This window comes from Leptonychotes weddellii, chromosome 8 (genome assembly GCF_054177405.1).
Source record: "Leptonychotes weddellii isolate Sample4059 chromosome 8, ASM5417740v2, whole genome shotgun sequence".
NCBI lineage: Eukaryota > Metazoa > Chordata > Mammalia > Carnivora > Phocidae > Leptonychotes > Leptonychotes weddellii.
The window spans coordinates 72,411,866-72,422,058 of NC_138376.1; the positions used below are offsets into that span (position 1 = coordinate 72,411,866).

Sequence of the window (10,193 nt, forward strand, 5' to 3'; positions counted from 1 at the left end):
TGTCAAGCATCGCTTTAACCCCAAGGATACAAACATTAGTGAGACATGCTCCCTGTTTTCAAGAAGTTCATTGTCTCCTTGGGTGGTGAGAGACTCAGGATGTCTCCTATAAACATAATCTTTCAACCCAAAGGACAAAACCAAGGGTAATTAAACTTGTGAAGTACTGTAATAGGGGATATTAATGAGGCTGTAGTAACAGAGATGAGCAAATGAGGGCACATTTCTTCTGGGGAAGGTAGAAGAAGCAGTAAAGGAATGGGTTTGGCCAAGACAAAGTCAGACAAAGCTATAGAAAAGAGGCATCCTTAGTGAAGGGAGAAGAGACTGTGGAAGAGCCTGCCTTTAGAGCAGGTAAGCTATCTACGTGAGTTGCTCAAATTCAAGAGGTTTCACATTTTATCAAGTTTTTATTGACTGAATTACAAAACTTCTGTTGTAATAAAAAAAGCTCCCACCTTAAATAGCAGCTTTTAAAAGTTTAATTATTTGGCTTTTATTGTTCCGCTGTACAGTTAAATATGACAATATAGTGTCATCATTTTCTAAAAATCTCCAGTTAGCTAATACTAACTAATGTCATTTCCCACCAGAGGGCAGTGGAAGTGTGAGAGGAGGTGGTGGTGGTAATGCCAGGGAGTACAAAATTAAAAAAATCAAGAAGAAAGGAAGAAAAGAAGAGGATAGCGATGATGAGTCATCTCACACTGGTATGTAGCTTTAATTTACTTTTCCTTTGAGAGTGTGTCATTTTGCAAACATTTTCTTAAGATGTAGACCATTAGATGTATATGCTTCTGCAAGAAGTCCTTGCTCTGCACAGTTTTGCACACGAATTTCAGTTACCACGGCTTAGTTGATGACACCAGCCCCCCATCAACACGGTTCATATTCTAGTTACCAGGGTGTATGAACAATGAGTACTTGTATAAAGTACAGGCAATGCTGCTGGCTCCTCAGGCCATTGATCAGCACATAAATAACATATGTGCATCATGAGCTATGACACTCACATCACTTGTTTCAAAGTCTGTCAGTGATTGATCCCTGTGTGTCTCTTCTTCACTTTATGCCCAGACAACAAACCATGTAGTTATGTTGCCTCCTTGTCTCCCAGTGATGAATCCCTATGACATTTTGCAAAATGGATAATCAAAAGGGAACTGGCCAGCAAAGATGAAAATGCAGCCAAGAAATGAAAAGTGATAACACTGGAAGTAAAATATGAATCAAGAATAAATGGTGTTCAGGAAGAACTAGCTGACTGTGGGAATGTTGGCATTGCCACTGTTCAGGAGACTAGGTATGCAGCCGCAGGAGCTCGGCAGAGGCACTTACTGACCAAATGGGGAAAGTGGTTGTGACGGAGAGGATGAAAATGTCCTCGAGGATGTGTAGTTGGCAGAAAACTTCATATTAAAGGAATTCCCAGAGATGTTTCACAACATTGAAAGGGCAAAGGATAAAATGCTGTGAGCTGATCCAGAGTTAAAAAAGGAGAATGACAACTTGCCAAGGCATAGAAAAGATGCTTGCTCTGTATTGTAAGTTACAGCCTGAGAAGAAGGCAAGCGCTGTTCAGACTATTTTTGATAAATTTTTTACAAAGAAATAAAATACTTTGTTGCCCAGTGTTTCTGATGAGCTAAATTACAGTATACTAAATTTTAAGTATTAGTTTTCTTTTTCATTTCCCTTTACATTTATAACCAACAGTAAGAGCTCTTAATGTTTTCACAGACATTTTTTAAAAAATCACAGAATAGTCATAAGTTTTCCCATTGTTTTGTTAAGAACACCTTGCACAGTTTCAACTTGCATAGTCATTTTTATGGTTTCCCACTGCCCTACAAAACAAATTACAGGGCGCCTAGGTGGCTCAGTCGTTAAGCGTCTGCCTTCGGCTCAGGTCATGATCCCGGAGTCCCGGGATCAAGTCCCACATCGGGCTCCCTGCTCGGCAGGAAGCCTGCTTCTCCCTCTCCCACTCCCCCTGCTTGTGTTCCTGCTCTCGCTATCTCTCTCTGTCAAATAAATAAAATCTTTAAAAAAAAAACAAAAAAAACCAAATTACAATATTTTATTAAAAGTGGGTTTCTGCATATTCAAGTAGGAAACATTGAGCTTATGCATATTTAAGTTTTATGGTAACATCTAATTGGTTGGTTGCTTCTATCTAAGGGAGAATTAAGCATATGCATCTTCTTTTTTGGAGACTTGTTCGCATTTGGTACTGTTAAGTCAGCAAGAGCTGTTAGTTTTTCTAAATAAAATTATGATTCTTTTATAAATTGTGTTTTAAATAAATTTACTAAATGAATCTATGATACCTGCATTTGCTTTTTCCCCAGTAAAAAGAGAAGAAAACTTGAAATGATGATCATTTGAAATTTTTATTTTACCTCTTCCACAGAGCTCGTTGTGTGTGGGCTCGAGCTGGGAGGTGTAGGTATCAAGTGACATGGCTTTGGCCATTAATGGGCTAGGACTAGTGATAGCATCATCGCTTCAGATCTATCTTTAACGTATTCTTTACTTTAGGTAAAGAAGAATAATAAAGACAGGTCAAAAGAGCTACTGTTCTCAACATGCATAAAACAACATTAATTAAAATGATCTTCATAGAAACTACTAGCCCTATTCTTATTTTAAATAGTATTAAGACTGTCCTCTGTGGGTTTTAATTTTTCATTGATAAATGAATTTCTCTATTCCCCAGATGTACTAGGGGTGGGAGAGAAGGGGCATTTCATAAAATACTTCTCTAATATCTGTAGCTTTAAGTAATTGTTAAATGAGGCATGTGATACTCCTTTTGTGCACAGATTATGGAGAAGGGCTATAAAGGTAGTAAAACCATTCTACCTAAAAAGATATAATTTCAGTGCCTTTGAAAGGGGGTTGTGTTATCATCTCTGAAATGGGGGATGTAATTAGGTTCCCAGCTAAAACACAGCATCAACTCAGTGTGAAAGATTACTAGATGGAAATATAATTTAATAACTTATAAAATGCATGCAGGAAACAAACAGAGAAAGCAGAAACTATGTGATGTGAAAGTCCAGGAATGGATAGCAGATCTCAAAAAGAAAGGATATTGGATCTGTTCTAACGTGTCCATCGGTTCTAAAGCCGTGATGTCAACTTACTTACCGATTTTTGAGCTATTTTTTAATTTATTTATTTTACTGTTTTTTTATTTTTATGTCTAAGGTTTTACAATAATCAAATCTAGCTGGAAATAATCACTTTTATATTTTTACAATATTAATAATGGAAATATTGTTAGCTTTCTTTGCATCTCGTGCTTATCCAAGTCGGTGAGGAGGCATGACATTTCCACACTTAACGATTATTTCCATTACAGTAGCTGCGTACAAATTTTTCCTGGCATAGAATTATTTTTGTAAGAAGAAAAATAAATGATGAGTGTAAAATTATGAGTTTTTTTTTTCATCTTTGCCTTTCCCAAAAGATAATTTTTAGCTTAATTCTACTGGAGTTGTCGTTCACATGATTATAAAGGCTTTTCCTGAAGATCTTCTGTAAATTATAAGGATGATTTGATTTTTAGTAACTATTCATTTTTATAAAGAAGGAAATTCTGCTCAGTATACATTGTTCAACAAAGAGAAGTTACCTTTTCCTTAAAAGATTTTTTTTCCATCCAGTTGATTATTTTGATTTTCCACTATTTGCATCATCCAAGTTAGAGCAGGGGGAAAATCATCTTTATTATTTTCTGATTGACATTAGAACAGTCATTAAATAAAGTTAGAAAATTATTACTCAAAAGAAATGCCACTATGTGTCCTATTTTTAAAATTGTTTTCATTGGTTATTGCTATCTGACACTGGCAATGTCTGTGAATGAATTACCATCTTAATGGTAAGTTAATTACCATTAAATATGTTAATGAACCTTGTTTGCTTTTAGGTTGCTTTATGTTTTTGTTGTTTTTTCCTATTGTGCATTTCTGCTATAGGAAAGAAGAAGCCGGAGATCACTTTTATGTTCCAGGATGAGATTGAAGATGTTTTAAGAAAACACGTACAAGATGCCCCTGAGGAATTTATTTCTGAACTTGCTGAGCACTTAATAAAGTAAGTATAAAAACATAATTTTTCTGTTTTATGATAGAAATTCAATGAGTTATTAAATAAAATTTTCACCAACATCATGGAAAGCATAGCTTTTAAGTCTTTTCAAAGCTTAGAATTTAATCTAGCCATCAAATTCCAGATTTTGTTTGCTGTTTGCTGTTCTGTTCAACAGACGTGTAAGTGCTTTGGGCGAGGCAGTGTGGGAAATAAAAGGCGAGAGTGCGGAGGCATCCTCCGTCACTGATGTTTCAGTCCTAGGTGGGAGAAAAACACCAACGCCAGTCACTGGCTGCTCTCTGACATAGCATAAAAAAGTAATATCTAAAAGAAAGAAAAGACCATTTTCTCTCTAGATTTGACAGAGGATAAACAGTGCACTTTTAGGGAGAAAGAAAGTAACAAACTGTGTTCAGAGAACAAATTTAGACAGCACTTGCTTGTAATTGAGCCAAGCTAAATTTATTTTTATACAGAAGTAAAAGAAATTGTGTATAACTTGACCGTTACTAACATGATTTTCCCTCAAGTTAGTTCCATTGTGTACGCGTCTATAAATGCAATCCAGGAGCCCAGTGCATCTAGCTTTGAATTTAGAAATATAGCTTTTGTAGTGAGATTTTTTTCATTTCACTGAATATTTTTTGTGCATGAATACAGTACATAATCATATTTTTCATATGTAAGAAGATAGTTACTACTAACCATTTGCCATTACTTAAAATAATCTCTTCTGAAGTTGTTGAGCATAAAAAGTTTTAAAATCTTTTATAGAACTTTAGAAATTGAGAATTTATTATTCCTATGAAGAGGGAACAAATTTATGTCCTATTCTCCAAATGAACTTTTAAAAATTACTTCAGACTGAATTTGAATTGAAGCTTTTGTTACTGCTATCCTTACTGTCATTAGTGCAATAATTTTGAGTACTTTAAAACTGAGAAAAATAATGCATTTAAGTTATAAGTCCTAGGATTAGAGGACAAATGCTTGTGAACTATTCCCCAAATTAATCTTGTTTAAAAAATATAGAGGTATTTTCTTAAGGCTTACTTCCATAGAAGCAAAATTTCTTATATGCATAAATCCAGTGTGTTTTAATAAACTAAATATATTTATCTTGTGCATAGACCTCTTAATAAAAGTTATCTCGAGGTGGTACGTTCAGTGTTCATGTCTTCAACTTCTTCTGCCTCTGGAACTGGTAGAAAGCGCACAATCAAGGACTTGCAAGAAGAGGTTTCAAACCTATACAATAATATTCGGCTGTTTGAAAAGGGGCTGAAGTTCTTTACAGGTATACTTAAGACTGTTTTTTCATTGATTTTCATCATTGTTCCTGGACATTCATTTTAATAAAGCACCTTTATTTTCCAGATGATACACAGGCTGCTCTTACAAAGCACTTGCTGAAGACAATATGTACTGACATCACTAACCTCATTTTCAACTTCTTAGCTTCGGATTTAATGATGGCAGTAGATGATCCTGCAGCCATTACAAGTGAAGTATGATAGTGATTGTCTTGCCTTCTTGATGTATTATGTTTTGAAATAAAAGCATATTTTATTTTCTCACATCAGAAGTAGTCTGAAGGAAAGTAAAATATAGGAAAGGGCTTTTAGGGAAAAAAAATCCATCAGATTTTTAGTTTAAATTGGTGATATAATCAGTCTGTTGAAAGTAATAATGCTTAATTACTTTGGAATCAACACTTTTATTTTTTCCTAATTATTGTTATGTCACATCCCCTTTTCCTGCTGAGTTGCCGATCCCTTGACTGTTTTCTGGCCAGATTCCATAACTTCGTAGTCATTTTCATGTAGTGACGCCATCTCATTTCAATGTTTAGATGAATTGCAGTTTATTTGTTAAAATGCTAATCTCAAACTAAAGTCAAAGTTCATTTCTTCCTGTCTCAAAATGTAAGGTAGAGCGATGGCTCCCAGTTGCTTCAAGAAGGAAAGGTGTGATCTGTCCCTAACACTCCTCCTCCTCCTCTTCTTCTCTATCCCTGTAGATCCACTTAACGTTGGAGACTTAGGAAAAATGAAGGAGGCAAGAGTGTTTCATAGGAGTGACTGCACATCACTGGTTATGATCTAGGTCCAATGCTGTGGCCTCATGATGTGTCTCTTGCCCCATCGGTGGTGTAGGTTGTTTTGGGGCCTGTTTTTTTAGCATTTGACAACCCCTGTAGCAAGGACCTCCCCTAAACCTCCAAACAGAGATACATTTATTTCTCCCTCCTACCCCAGCAAAGTACTGTCCCCCTTCCCGTCTTCAGCTCAAGCAGTGAATCTCCAACTGCCTGGACAGTTCCATATATCCTGCCTCTGTGCTAACCTCTGCTGTGGGAAACACATGGGGTCCCATCCCGTGCCCTTCAGGGGCTACAGAAGAACTGGTGTGGCATGTGACAGGGAGTCAGTAGGTTTCCCTGGTCTTCCAAGACTCACTGTAACTTGCAGGACCTGCCAGCCAAACTATTCCACTAGGCATCCACCAGAAATTTCACACTTGGTAAGGCCATCAGACTCTGATCAAGAATGCCATCAGACTCTGGTCAAGAATGCCATCATATTTCACGAGACACATCTATGTGGAGAGGGGTGCCGAAAAGATTCCACCCACCATATAGTATAACAAGCAGCCATCCGTGGAGCAAGTTCTCTAGTTTATAGGCATTCTGGAACTTATGAGTGGGAACCCCCTCATCTGGCATTAGGGAAGAACACTCTTCCTACCCCGATGGAAGAGAGCGGGAGTAGCCTCTTACCCCAAATTCTCTTTTCCCCACAAGATGAATGGTTTTCTCTCCACCCCCTCGCCCCCCATCTTCCTCTTTGCTGCTGGGCCAGAAGGGAGGGGTAGGGCTATATCTAGCCTGATTGGCTGACTGGCTATTGGCTAGCTCTCCGATTTTAGAATGTTTTTAGCGTATTTTTGTCCCTAGTTTGAAAGCTAAAACTCAAAAACAAAGATCAATTCCATTCAGTACTCTATTATAGTAGTATATATACTTTGTTTTCTTTTGTTTGATCTTATATCTACCACATGTCAAAGTCACAATCCCAAAAGAGTTTTTTCCCCTTACAGGTAAGAAAAAAAATTTTAAGTAAATTATCAGAAGAAACCAAAGTAGCTCTCACAAAACTCCATAGCTCTCTGAATGAAAAGGTAAGTAAAGTTTGATTCTGTTTAGATAATGGGGCTAGAATTTGTGATCTTTGAGTAGATTTTTATCAGAATAAGTGTAAACTAAATCTCTTTGGGAGGTGAAGGGGGAGAACAGACCAGGAACATTTTATCCTAAATCACAATTTCAAGTTTAATAACAAAATGACCTTTTTAAAAATTATATTTTGGGTGTAAAATTATAAAACTACTGAGTGGCTATATTTTTTAGGCAACCTGTTAATAAAAGTAAATGGTGGCATTAAATACCATTTCAGAGCATAGAAGACTTCCTTTCTTGTCTGGATTCTGCAGCAGAAGCTTGCGATATTATGGTGAAAAGGGGAGACAAAAAAAGGGAAAGGTAACATTGAATTAATCTATATTATTAATAAATTCTTAGATGTGTGATATTTCATATCCGAAGTTGGAATTTGACTACCTGAATCTTGCACAGAGAACACTTGTATCCAAATGGCTGCATACCTTTGAGCATATTCAGTATATACGTGGTCCTCTCTGACTGGTATCGATAAGGTAGCAAGGTTCCCTAATCCCATAGTTGATCAAGCCTGGGAACTTCATACTAGCTTTGAGACCTTCTTTACAGGAAATCTTACCTATATCAGTACACTTCTGTTTGATTCCCAACAACTCAAAATAAAAAGTACACCTTGAGGATCCCTGCTATGTAGTTTTCTCTATCATTTTCTAGCATATTAGTTTATCCACAGCATTTAGGGTTAAGTGTGTCTATATTTCATATTTCAAATGTCCCTTAAGATGTTTATGGAGCTAGATAATTAAACTAGAGAAGCTAAAAATGATTACCGAAGGGAAGAACTAAAATTGGTGAGAGCTTGTTAAAATATGAGAATGTGTTTTTGTGATTTTATTTTTGTTTAGGCAGATACTGTTCCAGCATCGACAAGCACTGGCTGAACAGCTAAAAGTCACAGAAGACCCTGCTCTTATTCTGCACCTCACAGCAGTCCTTCTGTTTCAGTTCTCAACCCACAGCATGCTCCATGCACCTGGAAGATGTGTCCCACAGATCATTGCTTTTCTTAATAGTAAAATCCCAGAGGTATTACATTTTCCATGCATTTGAAACTTTTCAAGCTTTTAGATTCTGCATATTTTGAATGGATAGATGTGAATCATCATGAACAATAAGACACAAAACGTATTAATATGACTTCCTGTTCTGAGAATGTGAACAGTGAATCTGAAGATTGATTTTTAAAAACTCAGCATAGATCAAGAATCTTTTGGGATTCTAGAAGATCTATTGGTAAAAAGAAGTCTTCCGTTTCAGTTTATGCAAATTTAACCTGTCCTTCAAGGACCAGTTCCAAAAGTCTTACCCTGCACAAATTCTTCCTAGAAATTTCTCAGCTAAAAGGAATCTGGCTTCTTTGAACTTCCATATCACTTTGATTTAATCTCTGGTGATAGAACTTAGCTAAGTCAGTTTACATTAAAATGATGTGTATTCGTGTTTTATCACCCCTCACCTGTAAACTCCTTGCCAGCAAGGACCTTGCTGGATTCAGCTTTCTACTTACATGGCCAGTGATTTGTAAAGATGAAGACCTTCACTGTGTATTGGTTGAACAAATCCAGCTTGTTCTACAGAAAATTAAATCCTGTTTGTTAACTTTTCTTCTGTTCTCTTTTCACAGGATCAGCATACTCTTTTGGTAAAGTATCAAGGTTTAGTTGTAAAGCATTTAGTTAGTCAAAATAAGAAGACTGGACAGGGAGATGATCCCTCGAGTGATGAATTAGACAAAGAACAAGAAGATATCACCAATACTACTCGTAAAGAGCTTCAAGAACTTTCTTCATCCATTAAAGACCTTGTTCTCATGTCCAGGAAATCATCTGTGACAGAAGAGTAATGATCTTAATTTACTTTTGTCATATAGTAAACATTTTTCCCAAAGTTTAAAGTGAGTGGTTACCAAAAAATATTCACTTCACAATCCTCGGTTTCCCCCAATAACACACACATACACACACCCACACACACCCACACAATTCAGTTTAAACAGTAGTGTTGTATTCAGTGTAAATCTTAGAAAAATGTGAAATTTTTGTAAATTGGGTTCAACCATGGAAGACTTCTTTTTCACATTATAATTCTAAAAATTACTATTTCAGGTTTATTTTCAGATGCTGAATGAAGAATAAATTTTATGAAATCTTTCATCTCTAGAAAAGGACTCATTTGTTGTATTGTTAGATTTCAAGTGACATTCTTACAGTTATATACATATTAGGCAGAACCTTAAAATGTGGTCATGTGTTTTTTGTTTTTTTTTTTTAAGATTTTATTTATTTATTTGAGAGAGAGAATGAGATAGAGAGAGCATGAGAGGGGGGAGGGTCAGAGGGAGAAGCAGACTCCCCGCTGAGCAGGGAGCCCGATGCGGGACTCGATCCCAGGACTCCAGGATCATGACCTGAGCCAAAGGCAGTTGCTTAACCAACTGAGCCACCCAGGTGCCCTGGTCGTGTGTTTTTAAAAAGGGAAAGAAAACCCTTTGGTGTCACAAATAAAAATCGTGGATTTTAAAATTCATAGAGAATGCTTCAAACCTAAAATACAGAAATTTGCAATTTTTTTTTTTTTTTTTCTAAGCCCTTGCTCTTATTTCTGGCAGATAGAGGGCCTCCCATATCCCCCACAAGAGTGAACTTTTATGTGGTTGGGTCTTTCAGGGGATGCCTTTACAGGTACAGAAGAATACTGGAGGGGCCCATACACTGCTGTAGTCTATTCTAACACAAGATGCTAACAAGTAAGAGAAAAAATAAAAGTTACTTCTTAAGAGGTATAAGTCACATTTTAACATTAGAATAACTAAAAATGTAATACAAGTATTTTTCTTTAACCAGTTTGCATTTCT

At 36.4% G+C, this 10,193-nt stretch overlaps 1 protein-coding gene across 2 annotated transcripts in view; it reads left to right on the forward strand.

Annotated features, from left to right (window-relative positions):
- Positions 1 to 9,490, forward strand: part of UFL1 (UFM1 specific ligase 1) — a 31,639-nt gene extending 22,149 nt beyond the window's left edge. For both annotated transcript variants that reach the window (XM_006727559.3, XM_081828675.1), the window contains exons 12-19: positions 594 to 710; positions 3,987 to 4,104; positions 5,232 to 5,398; positions 5,479 to 5,609; positions 7,201 to 7,281; positions 7,557 to 7,642; positions 8,185 to 8,365; positions 8,964 to 9,490. In XM_006727559.3, coding sequence (XP_006727622.2) covers positions 594 to 710; positions 3,987 to 4,104; positions 5,232 to 5,398; positions 5,479 to 5,609; positions 7,201 to 7,281; positions 7,557 to 7,642; positions 8,185 to 8,365; positions 8,964 to 9,182 — 1,100 coding nt within the window. In that variant the 3' untranslated portion in view covers positions 9,183 to 9,490. The remainder of the gene's footprint in view (positions 1 to 593; positions 711 to 3,986; positions 4,105 to 5,231; positions 5,399 to 5,478; positions 5,610 to 7,200; positions 7,282 to 7,556; positions 7,643 to 8,184; positions 8,366 to 8,963) is intronic.
- The last annotated feature ends 703 nt before the right edge of the window (positions 9,491 to 10,193 follow it).